Below are 23110 nucleotides of genomic sequence, written 5' to 3' on the forward strand. Positions count from 1 at the left end.
ACACCAGAAGACGTGAGGGAAGACGCCAGAAGACACAGGGAAAACCCTAGAAGACAATGGAAGACGCGGGGAAAGCACCAGAAGACACGGGGAAAACGCCAGAAGATGAGAGGGAAAACGCCAGAAGACGAGGGTAAAACGGCAGAATATACAGTATACGTGAGGAAGACACCAGACGACGCGGGGAAGACGTCAAAAGACGAGGGAAGAAGTCAGAAGACGCGGGAAAGGTGCCAAAAGATGCAGGGAAAACGCCAAAAGACGAGGGGAAATGCCAGGAGACGCAGGGAAGACGCTTGAAGACGCAGGGAAAACGAGGGGAAAACGCCAGAAGACCCGGGGAAAATGTCCTCAGTCGCGGGGAAGGCCCAAAAGACACAGGGAAGACGCCAGAAGACGCGGGGAAGACGCCAGACGTGGGGAAAGACTCTGAGAAGTCAGAAGACGTAGGGAAAACGCCAGAAGACGCGAGAAAGATGTCGGAAGACGTGGGAAGAAGTCAGAAGGCATGGGAAAACACCAGAAGACGCCAAAATACACAGGGAAAACGCCAAAAAACGAGATGAAAACGCCAAAGGACGAGGGAAGACGCCAAAACACGTAAGGAAAATACCAGAAGACACAGAAGCAGCGGGGAAAATGCCAGAGGACGCGTGGGGAGAGCGAGCTCTGATGCATAAGGGCGAATGCCACAATTTATTCTTTTTATATTATATATATATATATATATATATATATATATATATATATATATATATATATATATATATATATATATATATATATATATATATATATAAAATCATGCACAAAAAACGCTTTTTTAATGGAGTATACTGAGCACGAATACACGGAAGGAAAAATTCTTGTTTTCAAATTCATCACATGGAAATTATATGCGTCACTTTATAACAGTGTTTATTCAGTGTCTTTCAAAAAGATGCATGTAAATATATACCTACACAGTTAAATTACATTAGTTTTGGTTTCCGTATGTCAGCAAACCACAGATAAATTGGTTTATCTCAAGTAATTATTTATTTGGTAATCAAATAAAAAGGAAGTCTTCGAAATTGCTTTCGCTCAATTAAGATAAATACCTTTCATAAAGGCATCTTCCTATTTTTTCCCATGAATTATGATTTAGATGCATCGTTACCCAACAAGAAAAACAAAAAGCTTACCAAATATTTACCGTGGAGTGTTGAATTTAAAGTAATTGCCTTACAGAATTTAGATTTTTTCTGTTTTATGCAATCGGATACTTATATAAAATGCTTTCATGTTCATCAGTTTTGTAATAACAGCTTACTGCATTCCATGTATATAGTGTGTGTGTGTGTGTGCGTGCGCGCGAGCGCAGTTACGCACGCACACAAATTCAAACATCAAAGAGAGAAAAAAACCTCCCCCTGCACATATAAAAGAAAATGTTCGTGTTGGTATGCAATGCAGCAATTACATCAGTTAATTTCCCGGAACGATTCAGAAATATCGCCGAATATTCATAGAATGTTAATCCTTCAGCACCCAAAATATTCATTTTTATAACTGTACTGCACTCAGGTTCCTCTGATTTACATTTTTGATGTGTCTCATTCGATAAAAGCCTGAATATTTCCTTTCCATGAAAGGGCAACTGAATATGACACCCATTTCACACGACTGTAATTTTTACACTTGGTATTTGTCTAGGATTTCTGGATTTTCAGTAATCATATTCAAGATATTATATCATTGAAGTGTTTTCGGCGTATATTATCCCTTTCATCCCGCGGGTTTGAAAGGAAACAAGGAAAAAGACATGAAATGCCATAAACGTGAGGTCAACTCAGGAGAAAAAGTTGTGACGTCATTAACGTATGGTCAACCCAGGAGGAAACGTTTGTGACGTCGTGAACGTATGGCAAAACCACGAGGAAAAGTTTGAGACATCATAAACGTATGTCAACCCAGGAGGAAACGTTTGAGACGTCATGAACGTTTGGTTAACCCAGGAGGAAAAGTTTGAGACGTCATAAACGTACGGTCAACCTAGGAGGAAACGTTTGTGACGTCGTGAACGTATGGTCAAACCAAGGGGAAAAGTTTGAGAAGTCATAAACGTATGGTCAACCCAGGAGGAAACGTTTGTGACGTCGTGAACGTATGGTAAAACCACGAGGAAAAGCTCGAGACATCATAAACGTACGGTCAACCCAGGAGGAAACGCTTGAGATGTCATGAACACACGGTCAACCCAGGAAGAAACGTTTGAGACGTTGTGAAAGTATGGTCAACCCAGGAGGAAACGTTTGAGACACAATGAACGTATGGTCAATCCAGGAGGAAACGTTTGTGACGTCGTGAACACATGGTAAAACCACGACGAAAAGTTTGAGACATCATAAACGTATGTCAACCCAAGAGGAAACATTTAAGACGTCATGAACGTATGGTTAACCCAGGAGGAAAAGTTTGAGACGTCATAAACGTACGGTCAACCTAGGAGGAAACGTTTGTGACGTCGTGAACGTATGGTCAAACAAGGGGACAAGTTTGAGACGTCATAAACGTACGGTCACCCTAGGAGGAAACGTTTGTGACGTCGTGAACGTATGGTCAAACCAAGGGGTAAACTTTGAGACGTCATAAACGTACGGTCAACCCAGGAGGAAACGCTTGAGATGTCATGTACACATTGTCAACCCAGGAGGAAACGTTTGAGACGTCGTGAAAGTATGGTCAAACCAGGAGGAAACGTTTGAGACATCATGAACGTATGGTCAACCCAGGAGGAAACGTTTGAGACTTCGTGAAAGTATAGTCAACCCAGGAGGAAACATTTGAGACATCATAAACGTATGGTCAACCCAGGAGGAAACGTTTGAGAAGTCATGCACGTACAGTTAAACCAGGAGGAAACATTTGAGATGTCATGAACGTATGGTCAAACCAAGAGGGAACGTTTGAGACACAATGAATGTATGGTCAACCCAGGAGGAAACGTTTGAGACGTTGTGAACGTATGGTCAAACCAGGAGGAAACGTTTGAGACGTCGTGAACGTATGGTCAAACCAGGAGGAAACATTTGAGACATCCTAAACGTGTGGTCAACCCAGGAGGAAACATTTGAGCGTCATAAACATATGGTCAAGCCAGGAGGAAACGTTTGAGACATCGTGAACTTATGGTCAACCCAGGAGAAAACGTTTGAGACGTAGTGAACGTATGGTCAACCCAGGAGGAAACGTTTGAGACGTCGTGAACGTATGGTCAACCCAGGATGAAACGTTTGAGATGCATAAACGTGTGGTCAACCCAGGAAGAAACATCTGTGACGTCATGAATGTATGGTCAACCCAGGATGGAACATTTGAGAAATCACAAAAGTATGGTCAACCCAGGAGGAGATGTTTGAGACGTCATAAACGTATGGTCAACCCAAGAGGAAATGTTTGAAATGTCATAAACATATGGTCAACAGAGAAGGAAACGTTTGAGACGTCATAAACGTATGGTCAACCCAGGACGAAACGTTTGAGACGTCATAAGTGTATGGTCAACCCAGGAGGAAATGTCTGCTGTGTTCAAGAAAATCAGTACCAGAAACACTGAAGAAATGTGTTGGGCTGTGGAACAGTCTCCCTGAGGATGTCGTACAATTGCACCTCAAAAGTTCAAGCGATGATGCAACGCATTAGTACCCTAAAACAATTCTTCTTGCATTTTAATAATTTACTTACATTTTTACCTATTTATTTATTAATTTATTAATTCATTGTTTCTTTTCTAATAACTGATCCTTTTTTTCTGTATTTCCTATTATCCTCTGTTACTTCTTGCAAGCGAGTTATTCTTTGGAAGCTTGAATTTCAAGTCAGTGACCCTTGTGGTGGGCTTGTTCCATATGCATAGGGCTCATCATCTAAATAATAATAATAATAATAATATGCACCACCAATATCACAGAAACAATAACCTGGCATATGCAGGAACAAGACTAGCAGTAGAACCCAATGGGGATACAGTCGCAACCAAACCAACAGTAACCAAACCAGCAACCGCCTTGGAAAAGGTGCCTGGAAAAACAAATCATGGTGATGAGATCTGACTTGAGTAAACTGAAAAAGGTGGCAGAAAAGAGGCTAAAAACCAAGAAAACAGGAGAGAAACTGAACGAGAATTACAAGGTATAGCAGAAGGGACTAAACACCACAACAGAAGATATAAAACAGAGGCTTAAAGCCAAAGCACATGAGATCCAACAGTATATGAACAGGAACAAAGGATACCAACTGAATAAACTTTTCGAAGCCAACCAGAAAAGACTATACAGCCAACTAAGAAGGGAAGACAACCACCAGGATATCCATGAAGCCGAACCAGGTAAGAGACTGGGAAAACATATGGAGCAATCCGGTACCACACAACAAGGGAGATAGTGCGACTAACTGGAAGCTTTGTTGCTTGTGCCAGAGGACACACGTGAAAGACTAGTTGATGCATCTGGTGCTGGCTATGTTACCCTTGCTACAAACATTCCTGAATTCTATAAGTTAAATGCAATGCCTATACTATTTCATCCCAAAAGGCTTGATGCAGGTGATGGAATTCTACAGACCTTTGAAAATAACACATCAATATATGAACCATGTATGCTGAAGTTCAAAACAACAAAACTAGAAAGGAAAAGAAAGTCATTGTGTAAGACAAAAGGAGAAGATGATGCCCCATCAGCAAAATTCACATGTAGTAGCCAGAAGGCAGATGAAGAAGATGCAGAAGAATCTAAGACTGAGAAAGAAGGAATATGCTTTATTTGTGACCAACCAGCACCAATCAAGATGTGCCAACAACCTACTAGATGAGAAACTTCTGGCCAAGCTTAATGCCGGAGATATTGTTTCTCAGGACCATATGTATCACCCCTCTTGTCTGACAGGTGTGTGCAACAGGGAAAGGGCCTAGCTAAATTCCCAGAAAATTGGAGATGATTACGTGCAGTACAGACAAGAGGCATGTGCCCATGCTTTTGCTGAGCTCGAGATGTACATAACAGACAAGCAATTGACTACAGATGGGTGCTGCTATTTTACAAAGGTAGAACTTTATGATTTGTACAAACAAAGACTGGAACAGCTAAATGCTGATGCTTTCTTTGTGCACCGAACACTGTTGAAAGAACAGATACTTGCCCGCATCCCAGAACTGGAGGACTTTAAAAAGGGATGAGAAATTTGGTTTGCCTACAAAAGGAAAATGGAAGAAGCCCTAGCCACGGCATGTGACCACAATGATGCATTAATCGTGGCCAAAGCAGCTAAGGTATTGAGGAAACAGATGCTTGAACATGAGATAGAATTTGATGGAACCTTAACAGCAGACACTAAAAGAGAATCTGTGCCACCAAGTTTGTTGGAATTTGTAAGTGTGCTACAAAACGGTGGCAATATAAAATCCCAACTTAAATATGGAACATCATCTACTGATCTAGCTTTAGCACAACTTTTGCACTTCAACTGTCGAAAGAATCCAGCATCTTCAATATTCTCCAGACATTCCAAGTCAAGAGAACCTCCATTTCCAATATATATTGTCTCCTGGTCTTTGCAAAAACCAGGAAGCGTCAATTAATTGATACATTCCATCACCACAGAATCAGCATCAGCTATGATAGGGTTTGGGAATTGACTAAAGGGTTAGGAGAAGAAGTTGTACCAAGGGCTGTGGAGGAAGAAGTAGTTTGTCCCACTACACTCCCACTACACTAAGAAAAGGGCTCTTTACAACTTGTGCTGTTGACAATCTGGACCATAATCCAAGTGCCACAACTGCACAAACATCCTTCCATGGGACAGGCACATCTTTGTTTCAGCATCCGAGCACTGATGAAAAGGGTGAGGACACCCACCTTCAGCAAACCAAGTTCAACACCAGCAGCTGTAGAAGATGAAGACCTGCAAATTATTGAAGAGTTCGTGGTGCTAATGTGTAAGACAGAAGCAGTTCGTATAAAATGTAAATGAGACTAGACTTGATCTCTTTTTGCAAGAAAGGAAAGAGGTTATGATTGCATTCCCCCTACAAGGGCTGCTCTTAGAGGGCATTGCAAGAGAGCTGCCTTTCAAGCAGGGCACATTTGGTGCCAGTCCTTAGTATGTCATCCAGTTTTGCCCAGTCCAAGACACTGGGGATGGCAACAGATTGATGGCACCTGGTTTCCGTATTGGACAGATTTGCCAATAGTAGCAAAATCTTGCCAAGAACTGAATAAGTGTGGCTGCAAAAAGGAATGCCATGGCAGGTGCAAGTGCTACAAATCTGGACTTAGCTGTACAGCTCTCTGCAGCTGCACTTGCTAAAACTAATTGATACACATAACATATTGGTTTCTCTCAAGAGATACATACTTTTTTATCTTTAGCGGCCATTTTGGAAATATGGTATTCATATGGTGGCCATATTGGAAAGATGGGTTCACTTTATCTCTTCATGACAGTAAGAATGCCAAAATACAAATTCTCAATCATTATATGGACAGTATGCAACTTTTCAAGCCTTATGAAATGAAAATATTTGAAATATACAGCAAATTTGCTGCCATTTGGGAAAAGTGTCAGCCATCTTGGAAATAGCCAAATACTGAGGTGGCCGGAGGTTGATTTTGATTTATGGGGATAATAAGAGTTCTCATGCTAAATCTGTTGCTTGTATCACCATTTGCACTTTTTTCCCATTATCCCGCTACACTATGCACCCAAATGGATGACCACAGGGAGAACATTCTTAGTATAGAGAGACAAGAACAAGGGAAATATAGCCTTAGTAAAGAAAGACAAGAACAAGGGAAATACAGCAAGTAACTACAGGCCCATCACCTGCCTACCAATATTGTGGAAGTTACTAACAGGTATCATCAGTGAAAGGCTAGAGGATACAAACACCATCCCCAACCAACAGAAAGACTGGAGGAGCACAAAAGACCAGCTCCTGATACACAAAATGGTAATGAAGAATAGTAAGAGATGGAGAACCAACCTAAAGCATGGCATGGATTGACTACAAGAAAGCCTTAGATATGATACTGCATACGTTGCTAATAGAATGCCTGAAAATATCTGGGGCAGAGGAAAACACCATCAGCTTCCTAAAAAATACAATGCACACATGGAATACAGTACTTGCAAGCTCTGGGATAAGCCTAGCAGAGGTTAACATCAGGAGAAGGATCTTTCAAGGCAACTCACTGTCCCCACTACTCTTTGCAGTAGTCATGATTCCCATGACAAAAGTACTGCAGAAGATGGATGCTGGGTACCAACTCAAGAAAGGAGGCAACAGAATTAACCATCTGATGTTCATAGACGACATCAAGCTGTATGGTAAAAGCATCAAGGAAATAGATACCCTAATCCAGACTGTAAGGATTGTATCTGGGGACATCAGGATGGAGTTTGGAATAGAAAAATGTACCTTGGTCAACATACAAAATGGCAAAGTGACAAGGACTGAAGGGAATAGCATTACACACATATATGAGACAGGATACAAAGACCTGGGAATAGGCTAATAGGAGAGGATATAAAACACCAAGAGACGAAGGATATGATCAGGAAAGAATATATGCAGAGACTTAAGGTGATACTCGAGTCAAAACTCAATGCTGGAAACATGATGAAAATCATAAACACATGGGCAGTGCCAGTAATCAACTACAGTGCAGGAGTAGCGGATTGGACAAAGGGTGAACTCCACAGCGTAGACCAGAAAACTAGGAAACACATGACAATACATAGAGCACTAAACCCAAGAGCAAATACAGACAGACTACTGTATACATAACACGATAGAAAAGAGGGAGAGGTCTACTAAACACAGAGGACTGCGTCAACATTGAGGTTAGAGCACTGGGGATATATCTGAAAACAAGTGAAGACTGGCTAAGGAGTGCATGGGAAGAAGGACTGATAAAAGTAGACAAAGACCTAGAAACACACAGAGACAGGAGAATGAAAAACAGAACAGAGGAATGGCGCAGCAAACCAATGCACGGACAATCCATGAGACAGACTAAAGAACTGGCCAGCAACGAAACATGGCAATGGCTACAGAGGGAAGAGCTCAAGAAGGAAACAGAGGGAATGCTAACAGCAGCATAAGATCAGGCCCTAAGAACCAGATATCTCCAAAGAACAATAGATGAAAGTAGCATCTCATCCATATGCGGGAAATGCAATATGAAAGACGAGACCATAAACTACATAGCAAGTGAATGTCCAGCACTTGCACAAAACCAGTACAAAAGAAACATGATTCAGTTGCAAAAGCCCTCCACTGCAGTAATAAGTGGTATAAACATCAACCTGAGGGAGTGATAGAAAACAATCAGGCAAAGATCCTCTGGGACTACGGTATCAGAACAGATAGAGGTGATATGTGCCAATAGACCAGACTTGATGGTGATTGACAAAATTAGGAAGAAAATACCACTCACTGATGTCGCAATACCATGGGACACCAGAGGAGATGAGCAGAGTTGTTAAGTATCAAGACCTGAAAATAGAAATAAGAAGGATATGTGATATGCCAGTGGAAATTGTACCCATTATCATAGGAACACAGGCACAATCCCAAGATCCCTGAAAAGGAACCTGGAAAAACTAGATGCTGAAATGGCTCAATAGCACACTTATGCAGAGTGTGCTATTAGAAACAGTGCACACAGTGAGAAAAGTGATGAATTCATAAGGTGGCAGGGTGCAACCCGGAACCCCACATTATAAATACCACCCAGTTGAACAGGATGCCTGAGATAAAAAAAAAAAAAAAAAAAAAATGTATAATAATAATATAATAATAATAATTTTTACCACTTATAATACAACTAATACTGAAAAAATACAAATGAGGAATGACATTCGACTTCTAAGTTCATAAATTTTGCTGCTGAAAAAAAAAAAAAAATTCGTGAAACTTCAAAAATATGGGAAAAAAAAGTTTCACTCTGAAAATAATTTTCACCACTTGTAATTATAGATATATAGCCTAGTTATATATACTATATGCTGTAAAAGTTTCACTGAATTTGATTCAGTCTTCTTGGAGATTGAAGCATTTATATTTGAAAAAAATAAGTTTTGAGAAAAAGGTAAAAGAAAAAAATATTGCTTATTTTATAATTATGAAACTACGACAGTTAGAGAGGTGATTTTTGCACTAAAACTACTTCGTCATATAAGAAATATGCCCTGAAATTTACAATATAGTCAAATAAACAGAAATGTGCTCTTGATTTATATGTTACCTAAAATTTGCAAGAAAAAAATTATTGCTTTTGTAATAACTATGAAAGTATGACAGTTAAAAAGCTGATTTTTGCACTAAAACTATTTCGTCATATAAGAAATATGCCCTGAAATTTACAATATAATCAAATAAAAAGAAAAGTGCTCTCCTATGATTTCTATGTTACCTAAAATTGGCATTTTATTATATATATATATATATATATATATATATATATATATATATATATATATATATATATATATATATATATATATATATATATATATACAGTATATATAGGCCTATATATATGTATATATAGCCTATATAATTTTATCAGTGTAGATTTTTTTATCACATCAAAATTAATATATGCTATCAGTGCAAAGTTTTTTATAGCTTACAAAAATTAATATATTCTATCAATCTAAAGTTTTCTTTACAACCTATGAAAACATATGCTACCAATATAAAGTTTTCTTCATAACCTATAAAATATAGCATATATGCTACCCCTATAAAAAAAGTGTATGCTATCAGTGCAAAGTTTTTTTTCATAACTTATAAAAATTAATATATGCTATCAATGTAAAGTTTTCTTCATAACCTATAAAAATATATGCTATAAATATAAAATATTCTTAACCTATAAACAATAATATATGCTACCTATAAAAAAGTATATGGTATCGATGCAAAGTTTATTTCATAACATATAAAAATTAATTAGGCTAATATATGCTATCAGTGCAAAGTTTTTTTTCATAAATTAGGCCTAGGCTATAAAAATTAATCATATATTTTCTTTATAACCTATAAAAATAGATGGGGTAATTTGCAGAACGACAGGATCGCCCCGACCAGCTCGGGGAACGTTGTCCTAGTGAGGTTAGGAAGGTAGTCTGGTTAGGCCTGGACATGGCATTCTACACTCGCCCAAAGTTTTTTTCATAACCTATAACAACACAGTATATGCTATCATTATAAAGTTTTCTTCATAACCTATAAAAATATACTCTACCAATGTACAAGGTCTGGTATTGTTATAATGTTATTCCCATGTTTTCTGTTCAGTTATAGGAAGGGCATATTAAACGGATATCTTCGAGGATAAAGTAAACAATGACCCAGTGCTGAACAAGTTAGACAACTCACTGCGATAAAATCAAGCTTGCTGGTCTTATATAATTACGAACAAGTTAGAAAACTCACTGCGATAAAGTCAAGCTTGCTGGTCCTAAATAATTACTATCATTATTATAAAAAATAGTAATCATGAAGTATATATAGGAAAATAAATCATTAATCAAGCTTACTAAGATCTGGAGTTCTTGCATTGTTGACATCCCGGAGGTGGAAAGACGCCTCCCGTTTGGTCGGGTCTCTCTTCTCGTAACCGAGATAGGGCACGCATTCTTTGGTGCCTTTCCCTAAAAAGGGCACTCTTCCTCTTTTCCCCTGCCTTTGGAACTACGTCAATGCACTGCAGGGTACGAAAAGCATATGTAAACGCGATCACTACACAAAGAGCACGTTGGCAGGACCACATACACAAACACACGCGACGAGTTGGCTCATGGTTATGGGCACTTGGGCAGGGCTGTCATTCGTACGATAATTATTATACATGTACGATTAAGCTGCCTCTGGTACGATGTACGATACCTTCTCCAACTATTGTACGTTTTATACGATAATTCTGGGATTTGAGCTTTTTTAAGACTATTGATTAAAAGGCATTTTCATCAAGATTAAATGTTCTCTAAACTGATGATGATTATCTATAAAATGAGAAGTCATAATTTTCAGTCTGATAAAACGGTGATAACAATGGTGCATGACAACGTATGGATGCTTTATAGGGACTTACTACAATAATTCATGGAAAGGGAGTAGGCCTACATCGTAAAGGCAGATCTTGAGACAGTTGATCCTTCTGGGCAAGATAATTGGCTTAGGGATAGTGAGATGTATCTTAGACTGGGGTTAAGTAAAGAACTTGACAAGATAAATCCAAATGAAAATAAATCTAAACTGACTGATTTTTATAAACGCTGTAGGGACTTCTTAGTAGTGGCATGCGAGGAGATCAAGAAAAGCTTTGATTTTAAGGACAGTGTGATCTCCAAGCTGTGCTGCCTGACTGCTGAAGGTGCCCTGTCTAATTCTTTTAGGAAATCAACCGCCTCTTTATACCCTTTCATATAACTCCCTTTATTAGTATCACCAGACAATTGTCACTAACACAAAAAATTGATGAACAGTGGCGAATGTTGCCAGGACTCAGAGATGCACTAAATACTGAGAATAAATTGCTAGCAGATAAATTCTGGGTAGAAGTTTACAGAGTGGGGATAACATTTTTGAACTGGCAAATTTTGCTGTGCGTGGTCAGTCTTCCCCATTCTAACGCTGAATGTGAAAGATTGTTTAGCAAGATCAATCTGTTTAAGGCAAAAATCAGTAAAAGTTTAAACACAGATACAGCTAATGGGCTTTAATGGAAGAATTGTATTAAAGTAGAAAACTCTTGCGCTAGGTTAATCTCGGACATATATCGTTTTAGTAGCTATGACACTAAGTTGTAGGGTTTCCTTTAATTCCGTATATCTTTACTATATGTCTTTTTCGTTTCAGTCTTTTTATAGGATTTTTTTATTTTCATAATGAGAAAACAGTTTAATTCAAACTATTTTTGCTTAATCATGATAATGTATAAAAGATGCACATGTATTTATTTTAATACCAAGAAATGTTGTGTTGATAAAGATTCCGCCATTTATTATATACTGCCATCATACTACTGTAGAGCATAGTGTATTGGTAAAATATACGATACTTTTCACATGAATACGATATATTTTTACGATAATTTTGGCAGCCAAACGATAATTTTGAGGTATCAGTACGATAACCTGGTCAGAAAACTGGCAGCCCTGCTTATGGGTAAGGATGCTCTGTTAGGAAGTGTTCCCTACAATTATATAATTTTATATTTCTGAAAATACACAGTGAAAATATGTCAAGAAATACAAAATATTATATGGAAACTAGCTGGCTTGGTACATATGTGATACGACTATGACGGGTTCAAAATATCGAGATACATAGATACATATTTACAGTACTCTGATTTGATATTTTATTGAGAAAACGAGCGGTCTTATCGTAGAAAATGTGTAATTTTAGTAGGAAACTGAAGTATATATCTCACTTCCACCTAGAACGTCATACAGACATTGTGCGACAATTTGTCGGTCAATGCCGCTTACAGGGCGGTAAATGCCGTGATCAAATATGTAAAAGAACAGACAAAAAAAAAATGTGTTCAGATAATACTTCAGGACATATTTATTTAGGCATTAACTAGTGCAAATCCATCAATAACTAAAAATCGATAATTCCTCGAAATTCGGTTAAACGTTCCCCGATTGTCAGCCGTCATCAGTCACATCAACTAAGCGTAATTAATAACTCATTAACGCTGAGAAATGGGGATGTGTCCCTGATTGTTCAGAACTGATTACTTAGCCGACGACTGTTAATCAACGACGCGAATGCTATTAATTATATTTTTTCAAATGTAATGAGATATCAGAATATGATTGAATGAGGTTGGATTTCACAGGAATTACTCGGTTGTTTAATGGCCATTAATATCTATGATCGTTCTGCATTTAAAGTATATCCTATTAAGAATACAGAATTCAATGCATACCATTTCTTCAGCTGAAAACGGTCTTTAGAGTATAAGCCCAAGAAGGCTCCAAAGGGAAATCAGCCTGTGGGGAGTGAGACAAGTTGCAGGAAAAGGTGATAAACAATGAAATAAGCGGGAATAAAAGATAAAACCAATACACTGAAATTCAAGAGACGTCAGCGGAGAGCAAGAATGAATTTGCTCCTCGCTTAAACATTTGGAGGTCAGAAGATTCCACAACTGCCCCAGGCAAATGTTCCAAATTTTAGTTGTAAACAAGATAAAATTCTAAGCACAGTTTTCTAGAGTATCTAGGAATATACCTAGCATCGAATCTAAAAGCTGGTTTTACCTGCAGCAACTTACGAGAGTTTGGGCCAAGTTATTCTTTTTTAAGTCTTTTTTTTAATGGTCTTAAATTCACCTTAAAAGTAGCACATTTCAGGACAAATAAAGATCCTTTTCTTGAGTGTAAATCTTGGTATATTGTTAAAAATATACCTGAAATCCCTAAGTTCCAACAATACATCAATATCTACGAACAAGAAAAGGGGTCTTATTACATCATTTAAAAAAAAAAAAACTGTTATGATAGACTTCAGTGGTATATTTGGGAAGAATGGTCAGTCAGTATGAATTTTGCTTTAGTTTATATGTTACTTAAACTATGAGAAGAAAATAACCTGAAAAATATCTGACAAGTTCGTCAGTTCTCGTTGGCAGCCCGCCCCCCTCCCTCTCTCTCTCTCTCTCTCTCTCTCTCTCTCTCTCTCTCTCTCTCTCTGTGCAACGAGGGGAAAATAAACGAAAGCGTGAATGTATAAATATTCAACCCTCTTGCAAGTGCACATGATTGTTCTAGCACATAACATCTGCACTTTATACATTTCAGTTTCTTAAATGAAGATGATATAATGCATAACCCATTGTCCGAGGAGAATGAATATGTAGCATCCAGTGGAAGTCTAACATTGGAGTGAATAATGAATTTAACAATGAAATATTCAGTGGCATGTGGAATTATTCATTAGTTAGCAGCTACACGCCACGCCATTTCTCGACCGTTCATAGGCGGCTATGGTCGCTTAGCCGACAACTGAGATAGTGGTCTAAACTGTTTGTTACTAAATAAACTCCAAATCAGAGATAATTGATGAAATGAGGCTTTACAAAGTAAAGTTTGGCATATTGGAAACAGACGTAAAAGGCACTTAAGTTAGGATTTCCTAGCTCAGAAAAAAAACTTGTATAGTACTAATACAGTAGACATTATCTCTAAAGAACTTGTCACTTTAAAACTGGCAAGTTAAGTCTGGCGTAAATGGAATTAATCACGGAATTTGTGTAATTTTGATAAACTACAAAACAAACTCGCGATTTGACGATGTTTATTTGCCGTGAAATAAATTATGCACCCTCTTAGGTTTCATGATCTGGCCCATTAACATAGAGGGGTTTTTCATGTAAGAACCTCCACTAAAAATTAGTTTTTTTGAAGACCTTATTTTCTATCTGTCTTACTCTTAATATAAGAGCGTGGTCTTTGTTCTGATTCCGTTCGTGTAAAGACCACAAGATTTTTTTGGAAAACAAACATCTTCAAAGTCATGGGATTTTGATCAAAGACTATAGAAGCATTTTCCTTTAAAGACCTTATTTTCTATCTGTCTTACTCTAAAACGAGCAGTCTTTGTCCTGATACACGTTGTGTGAAGACTGCAAGACCTTTCGAAAACAACATCTTTAAAGTTATACGATTCTGATCAAAGACTATGGAAGCATTTTCCTTGAAAAACCTTATTTTCTATCCGCCTAACTCTAAAGAGAGCAGTCTTTGTTCTGAATTTGTGTACAGACCACAAGCCCTTTCGAAAACGAACATCTTTAACATCATTGGATTCTGATCAAAGACTATGGAAGCATTTCTCTACACCAAACGACCTCCTCTAATTCCGCACTGTTCGTGGAATGCAATTCCTCCGTCTAGAGCACAGCAATAAAAGGGAGAAGTGGAGGAGAAATGGACAGGTTAAGTCGTAATAAAAGCGGCTATGACATTAAGGGGGCTACAGAATTATAGCTATCAAAGGGAGATCTCTTCCCTGGAAGTCTTACATCCTAAAGGATTTTATGTCATCCCGGTTTTGCATTCCAATCGCTTTAGCTCCTCAGTTTATGCCTCTCCCGGTCTCCCTTCTCCCTTTCTGTAATCACCCCTCGCTCTTGCTCATTTTCTCGTTCATTCTCCCATTTATTCCCTCTCGTTTTTCAATGCTCATTCTTCTCTCTTTACGTTCTTCTCAATCTCTAAGTTCCCCTTCCATCTTTTTTTTTTTTTTTCTTATTCCCTCCTTCCACTTTTAAAACTTCAACTTATGTTCTTTCCTTTGCCAGATGACTTTATGCTTTGATGCCTTCGTTCCAAGACTGAAAAACAATTGAAAATGAGAAGTAAACAGAGAGAGAGAGAGAGAGAGAGAGAGAGAGAGAGAGAGAGAGAGAGAGAGAGAGAGAGAGAGAGAGAGTTGGGGGGAAGGGCTCTTGAATGATGGAAGATCGTTCAAATTGAAAAAACCAAACCAGGAATAAAATATGAAAACTTATCAGTAGAGAGGAACAAAGTTATTATCTATTTTCTATTTTCCTCTTGCATCGTTATTCTTTCTGCCATCACCAGTCTATTTTCATATCAATAAAACTGATGTCAACATACGTTGAACCCGTCCCTTTTAGGATAATGTTGTGGTTGTTAATAATAATAATAATAATAATAATAATAATAATAATAATAATAATAATAATAATAATAATAACACTGACGATATTAATACTAAAAATGATAGCAGAAGTACAGTATTAAGGACATACGTCAATAAGAATGGTAGAACTGACGTCAAAATAGTTTGAACCGGGAAATCAAGGTTAGAATGACATTGTCCCTAACTTGGAGACGCCAAGATATCTGTAACAGGAGGTAACATTTAATAATCCACACAAACACAGAGGGACTCGAGCCAACAGTCTGAAACGCCTTGTAAGACGAAGTATAAAGCGAACGTTTTCCTGAGAAGGGAGTTTCCAGTGTTAAAAGAAACGCCTTTTCACTGAGCCATCCTTGCTCGAAGAAAACTATTTATTGGAACTGGAAGATAAAATTTAGGCCAAAGGCCAAACTCTGGGACCTATGAAGTCATTCAGCGCTGAAAGGAAAATTGAGTGTAAAGGTGGTTTGAAAGGTGTAACAGGAGGAAAACCACGCAACTGCACTATGAAACAATTGTTATGAGAGGGTGCAGAGTAAAATGGCAGAAAGTATAAGAATAAAAAGGCTTGCAGCTAGGGGCCGAAGGGACGTTGGAAAGAACCTTGAGTAATGCCTACAGTGCACCTGATGGTAATACCGCCTCCCCACTACTGGGGAAAACTATTTATTAGCAGATAAAATTCAAATTCACGTCGAAATATATCTCTGTCCGTTCACTTGATGAATATGAATTATGTAAAACTTTCTGTTACCGGCGATAATGAATTTACAGAAAATCCAATATAACAGATAACAGAAAGGAAGTTAAGACAATAGACAATAAAAAGTATTTATCATTGACCATGAATTTCCCTCAAGTGATATAAGGCTTCGTTCTTATATCAGAATAACATACAAAATGCATATCTCACCTCCCCCTATCCCCCCACCCCAATGATACGGGAAACGCCCCCTTATCAATTCCACCCTGATCACGCGGAATTGGGAAAAATCCATTTTATATTTATCCGAACGAAATATTGAAAATGAGAGATGCCGCTGCTCTTTGCATTCAATAATATTCGCGTGTTTATTGGGCAAAGGCCAAAATTCATCGGGACATTACGGTCATTCCGGAACTGGGAAAACAAATCTTCTTTTTATTCGATTTCTGTTCGGGCTGCATTCTCCATCTTTTGTTATTGTTGTTGATGTTGTTGCTGCTGTTGTTGTTATTTTTATTCTGTTTGGATGTAAATTCCACAATTCACCTTTAAAAAAATTGCCATTTTTATGTAAGAGAATTTAAAAGTGTTATACGAATGTGGATGTGAATGTGATGTATGTATGTATGTATGTATGTATGTATGTATGTATGTATGTATGTATGTATATACGCATATATGTATGTTTGTACAGTTATGTATGTATACAGTCATGTATGTATTTATACAGTTATGTAGCATGTATGTATGTCTCCAGTTATGTATGTATGTATGTATGTATGTATGTATGTATGTATGCAGTCTTAGTTATGTACGTATATATCTATCTACCTAGGTCTACAGATCTGTATGTACGTGCGTAGTTCTACAGTTATGTATTTATGTATGCATGTACAGTATGTTATTAACCCCCCAAAAAAGCTGTATAAATAATGTTACCATCTTGGACATCGAATGTGTACGTTTACCAGGTTCAATGAAGACTAAAATAATGACGGAAACAATAAGCGTTATTAAAGCAACGAACAACTCAGATGACCATGATGATTGTAACGGTGAAATCAGCAAATCAATGACGTCAGACAACAACAACAGCAATGATTATTGCTATAACAACAACAACAACATCATGTCATGACAGAGGATGAAATAGCTTTTTATTTCAGTGTCTTCTGCATTAGGTGATTTTAAGTAACTAGTTCGAAAATTCCAATATCCTGCATTAAAGTTTTCTTTGTTGAAGAATATGAAGAACGATTAAGCTCTCTTAAGGTGCGTAAATCTTAGTAAACTGTTGGAAGCACTTAAAATCATCTACTTCACGATGAGTGAGGGCAGTAGTTCTCATCGCCACAGGCAATGACACTGAATCAAAATTTCTCTAAGCACAGATTATATCTATGAGGTTCCTTCTTGGAATGAGAAATGGCCAAATACTTTGGACCTTTTTGGCCCACACCTGGGATTAACGGTCCAAAATGAGCTACAGAAGGGCAGCTTGAGAGGAACAAAACAGTATGGCCAAGTCGTCAGAGAATCAAGCAGACTCGACGTAAAAAATCTGTCCTCGTAGAATTTTTCATCTGGTTTCATTTTCTCGTAAAGCTTAAGAGAGCAGCCTTATTTCAGCCTGATTTGAGTTATTACTACCAAATATTTTTAAATATTCTTAAGGGAACGCAGAACAGCAGTGACCAAGATTTCGGAAAGGCAATTAGACAAAATAACCGTTCTGAAGAAGTTAGGTGACAAATGTCGACTTTAAGCTTCAGTTCTACACAAAATTGTGTAGCAAGAGGTTGCCTAACACTATAACATAATTGAATAATCATAATGCAATTTTTATAATACCACCATTTAAGGCTTCCTTGACCCCATGATTTTCTCTCTCTCTCTCTCTCTCTCTCTCTCTCTCTCTCTCTCTCTCTGCTTCCATGTATGAGTTTTGGCTATAAATGCTGCGCATGAGCAGTGAGTCGTTATGTTGATTCGTTCCACACTGCTATTGTTATTTAGCCAAGGGCACACCGCTTGAGAGAGAGAGAGAGAGAGAGAGAGAGAGAGAGAGAGAGAGAGAGAGAGAGAGAGAGAGTATAAATTTAAGGGGTCTGTCATTAGTTTCCATCAACATGTGTACTATCATTAAAACGTGCAAGTCTTCATCAAGGTAACCCTTACCTTAACGGGTTGAAACTATTAATCAGAAGTTCGCTCTCTCTCTCTCTCAACTCTGAACTCTTTTCTCATCTCTCTCTCTCTCTCTCTCTCTCTCTCTCAACTCTTGAACTCTCTCCTTCAACTCTTGAACTCTCTTCTCTTCTCTCTCTCTCTCTCTCTCTCCCGACATCCCAAAGCCATTTACCACAGCTGGTCTTTCGTTAAGCTTCTTAGGTCCCGCGTTCCCGTCCTGAAGCATCTTCAGTAAACGGGAATGGAAATGACCTCCTAGGTAGGAATCATTCCTTTTTTCTTTTCATAACCCTTGCACCGTCTTCTTAATATCATTTCTGTCGCTTTCACTTTGCAGTGTCACCTTCACTATACTTGTCTGCCCGGTCACTTGTCACTATACACTGTTAAAGTCAGTGTATTTCTTGATATGCAAACATCACTTGATCGTGCTTTTTATTCTGTTATGGTTAAAAGATCAGCAGTCGTATGTATGTATGTATGTTTGTCTACCTATCTATCCATCAATTCATACGTGCATGCGTAATCATACATACAAATATCTGTAATTATAACACACAGGTTTTGCTTTCTTTCCAGCAAGCTTCTTTAGTTATCTCTTAAGATATTATAAATTCCACTCTGATTCGCCAACTTATTTCTTTTCTGTCGTGGCTTCTCAGTGTCACAGTTACTTTCCCTCCTCCATTTCACACTTGCTCTCTACCAGCCTTCTGTTCACGCATGAAAAACAGAGAAATACTTATAAATATTCGTTAAATCAGAGCATATATAATGCTGATTTGATCTGCTGTCTTCTTTGTCCAATTCAGCTACTACTTCTTCCTTTTATTTAACTCTTGTATCGCATCTCCGTCTTCCTGTCAGCATCTTTCCACATATTTTGGAGGGAAATCATTCGATACTATTCGTCTTCTCATGCATGGTGGGATCAAAGGAGGTGGTACTGTAATTCTGATAATGTAATTCGCTATGGGAGTCAGGGTAATCTTCAAACGCAGATAACATTCTGTAGTCATGACGTATTAAGACTTAAGACCGGGCAAAGGCAAACCTGGCAGGTTGACCTGATCTCGGAAGACATGAATTGTGCAAAACAGAAGAAAGTCTTACATGGAGGGACTTATATAAGAGGCCGTCACAAGAAGACCGACCAAAATGGAATCTAACAGAGGAACTTTATATAGGATATGACACGACCTTACAAAAGGAACTCTCGAGAAGAAGAATCTTCTAAGGAAATCTGAGGAAAGGTAGAACATAGGGAAAGGGGACTGACAGGTGGTGTCCTGGTCAGAGTTGACACAGGAGGTTCTGACACAGAAAGCCCTGCCCTAAGAGAAGCTGAGATATGAAACCTGACATAACATTAAGTGATTGGACTTGATCAGTGATAAAGCATTAATGAATGAACTAACGTTTTAACCATACTTTTCAGTTGTTGACTCATAATAAATGCAATGTATGTTTATATTGAGCAGGAAGTACTTTGTCACTTCATTACCGTCTGTTACTTCTTCCTAATGAACACCATATTATCTGGTAGCTTGGACTTCAAGTCGATGGCCCCTGTTAGCTGGTTCCATATGAATAGGGTTCATCTTCTGAATAATAATAATAATAATAATAATAATAATAATAATAATAATAATAATAATAATAATAATAATAATAATAATAATAATAACAATTAACTACAGGCCTATCACCTGCCTACCAGTACAACTACCCAGAGGATGCAAACACCATCCTCCACCAACAGAAAGACTGCAGAGAGAAGTATAGGGGCACAAAAGACCAACTCCTGATACACAAAATGGTAATGAAGAATAGTAAGAGAAGGAAAACCAACCTAAAGCATGGCATGGATTGACTACAAGAAAGCCTTAGATATGATACTGCACACGTCGCTAGTAGAATGCCTGAAAATATCTGGGGCAGAGGAAAACACCATCAGCTCCTAAAAATTACAATGCGCAAACGGAATACAGTACTTACAAGCTCTGGGATAAGACTAGAGGTTAACATCAGGAGAGGGATTTTTCAGGGCAACTCACTGTCCCCACTACTATTCGTAGTAACCATGATTCCCATGACAAAAGTACTGCAGAAGATGGATGTTGGGTACCAACTCACGAAAGGAGGCAACAGAATTAACCTTCTGATGTTCATGGACGACATCAAGCTGTATGGTAAGAGCATCGAGAAAGTATATACCCGAATCCAGACTGTAAGGATTGTATCTGGGGACATCAGGATGGAGTTTGGGGTAGAAAAATGCGCTTTGGTCTACATAAAAAAATGCAAAGTGACAAGGACTGAAGGGATAAAGCTACCAGACGGGAAGAGCATTAAACACAAAGATGAGACAGGATACAAACACGTGGAAATAATAGGAGGAAAGGATATAAAACACCAAGAGATGAACGATACGATCAGCAAAGAATATATGCAGAGACTTAAGGCGATACTCAAGTCAAAACTCAACGCCGGAAACATGTTGAAAGCCATGTGCAGTACCAGTAATCAGATACAACACGGGAGTAGTGGAGTGGATGAAGGCTGAACTCAGCAGCATAGACCAGAAAACTATGAAACACATGACAATACACAAACCACTAACCTAAGAGCAAATACAGACAGACTATACATAACACGAGAGGAAAGAAGGGAAAGATCTACTGAGCACAGAAGACTACGTCAACATCGACAGCAGAGCACTGTGGCAATACCTGAAAGCCAGCGAAGACGAGTGGTAAAGGAGTGCATGGGAAGGACTGATAAAAGTAGACGAAGACCCAGAAATATACAGAGACAGGAGAATGAAAAACAGAACAGAGGAATGGCACAGCAAACCAATGCACGGACCTTACATGAGACAGACTAAAGAACTAGCCAGCAACGAAACATGGCAATGGCTACAGATGGGAGAACTCAAGAGGGAAACAGAAGGAATGCTAACAGCGGCACAAGACCAGGCCATAAGAACCAGATACCTCCAAAGAACAATAGATGGAAATAATATCTAACTCATATACAGGAAGCACAATATGAAAGACGAGACCATAAACCACATAGCAAGCGAATGTCCAGCGCTTGCACAGAACCAGTACAAAAAGAGGCATGATTCAGTAGCAAAAGCCCTCCACTGGAGCCTGTGCAAGAAACACCAGCTAGCATGCAGTAATAGGTTGTGCGAACACCAACCTGAGGGAGTGATAGAAAACGATCAGGCAAAGATCCTCTGGGGCTATGGTATCAGAGCAGATAGGGTGATACGTGCCAATAGACCAGACTTGACGCTGATTGACAAAATCAAGAAGTACCACTCATCAAGACCTGAAAATAGAAATAAGAAGGATATGGGATATGCCAGTGGAAACTGTACCCATAATCATAGGAACACAGGCACGATCCCAAGATCCATGAAAAGGAACATGGAAAAACTAGATGCCGAAGTAGCTCCAGGACTCATGCAGAAGAGCGTACTATTAGAAACAGCGCGCATAATGAGAAAAGTGATGGACACCTACGGAGGCAGTATGCAACCCGGAACCCCATACTATAAATACCACCCAGTCGAATAGGATTGAGATAGAAAAAATAATAATAGTAAATAAATATAAGATATGGTGGCATTTCTCTCTCTCTCTCGCTCTCTCTACACAACTGCAACGTACATCAGTCGGCCCACAACCAGATATCAAACTTTGCTGCTTAGAACAGCACACATAAAACAATGTTGAAATGGACCACTATCTCCAGCCTTCCTCGCTCAGGCATCGAACCAAAATCCTTTGAGAGAGAGAGAGAGAGAGAGAGAGAGAGAAATAAAATTTCGTGTATCCCTTATGTGATGCAATTCGAAAATATAAAACTTGCTCGAACCTCATTCCTCTTAACGTTGAGCGAACTGCAAGAGTACAGAGGGGAAGGTAATATCTCTCGAGGTTTTCCCCTCTCCTCCCTTTTATCTCTTTTTTTTTTTCTTTTTATCCCCTTCCCTCTTTAATATTCCTGATGGCAGCTTGCATAGAGATCCTGCAGCAAATAACAAAGCATCCAAAAGGGAGATACATGGATTTGCATTTAGAGTTGAATGGTCATTGTAGAGGCGTTTATAGATTAAAGAATCCTTACGCACAAAGATGAGACTGAAAAATCCGGGATCTCTCTCTCTCTCTCTCTCTCTCTCTCTCTCTCTCTCTCTCTCTCTCTCTCTCTCTCTTTGTATTTCTCTCTCTTTGCGTTTATGTATCACTGACAGATTTCTTCTAAGCATTTCTACAGTATCGTCATGTTGGTGATTCTGTCTGGAATAAATATCTTAAAGGTCAAGTGTTATAAGATTATTTTGCCATATCTGTATGAAGAGATTAATTTATCTATGAGGCGAAATATATTCATATCTTTTGTTTTAGCGGTGGTTAAATAGATTTCAGCGTCTACGAACGGACAAAATTTTTTTTTCTGGAGTAATG

The 23110-nt window shown here is 38.4% G+C and overlaps 2 protein-coding genes across 7 annotated transcripts in view; one reads left to right on the forward strand and one right to left on the reverse strand.

Annotated features, from left to right (window-relative positions):
* Window positions 1–23110, reverse strand: part of LOC136839469 (mucin-2-like) — a 422431-nt gene that overhangs the window by 323380 nt on the left and 75941 nt on the right. Inside the window, exon 1 of one of the 6 annotated variants that reach the window (XM_067105545.1) lies at window positions 10588–10872. The exons of the other annotated variants lie outside the window; for them this stretch is intronic. The gene's annotated coding sequence lies outside the window, so the exon portion shown is untranslated. Of the gene's footprint in view, window positions 1–10587; window positions 10873–23110 lie in introns of those variants that run through there. 6 annotated transcript variants of the gene reach the window in all.
* Window positions 1–23110, forward strand: part of LOC136839829 (uncharacterized) — a 42723-nt gene that overhangs the window by 584 nt on the left and 19029 nt on the right. The window contains exons 1-2 of the mRNA XM_067106159.1: window positions 1–12; window positions 146–498. The exon at window positions 1–12 is cut by the window's left edge and continues 584 nt beyond it. Coding sequence (XP_066962260.1) covers window positions 1–12; window positions 146–498 — 365 coding nt within the window. The remainder of the gene's footprint in view (window positions 13–145; window positions 499–23110) is intronic.

The sequence above is a fragment of the Macrobrachium rosenbergii genome, chromosome 6 (assembly GCF_040412425.1).
Source record: "Macrobrachium rosenbergii isolate ZJJX-2024 chromosome 6, ASM4041242v1, whole genome shotgun sequence".
NCBI lineage: Eukaryota > Metazoa > Arthropoda > Malacostraca > Decapoda > Palaemonidae > Macrobrachium > Macrobrachium rosenbergii.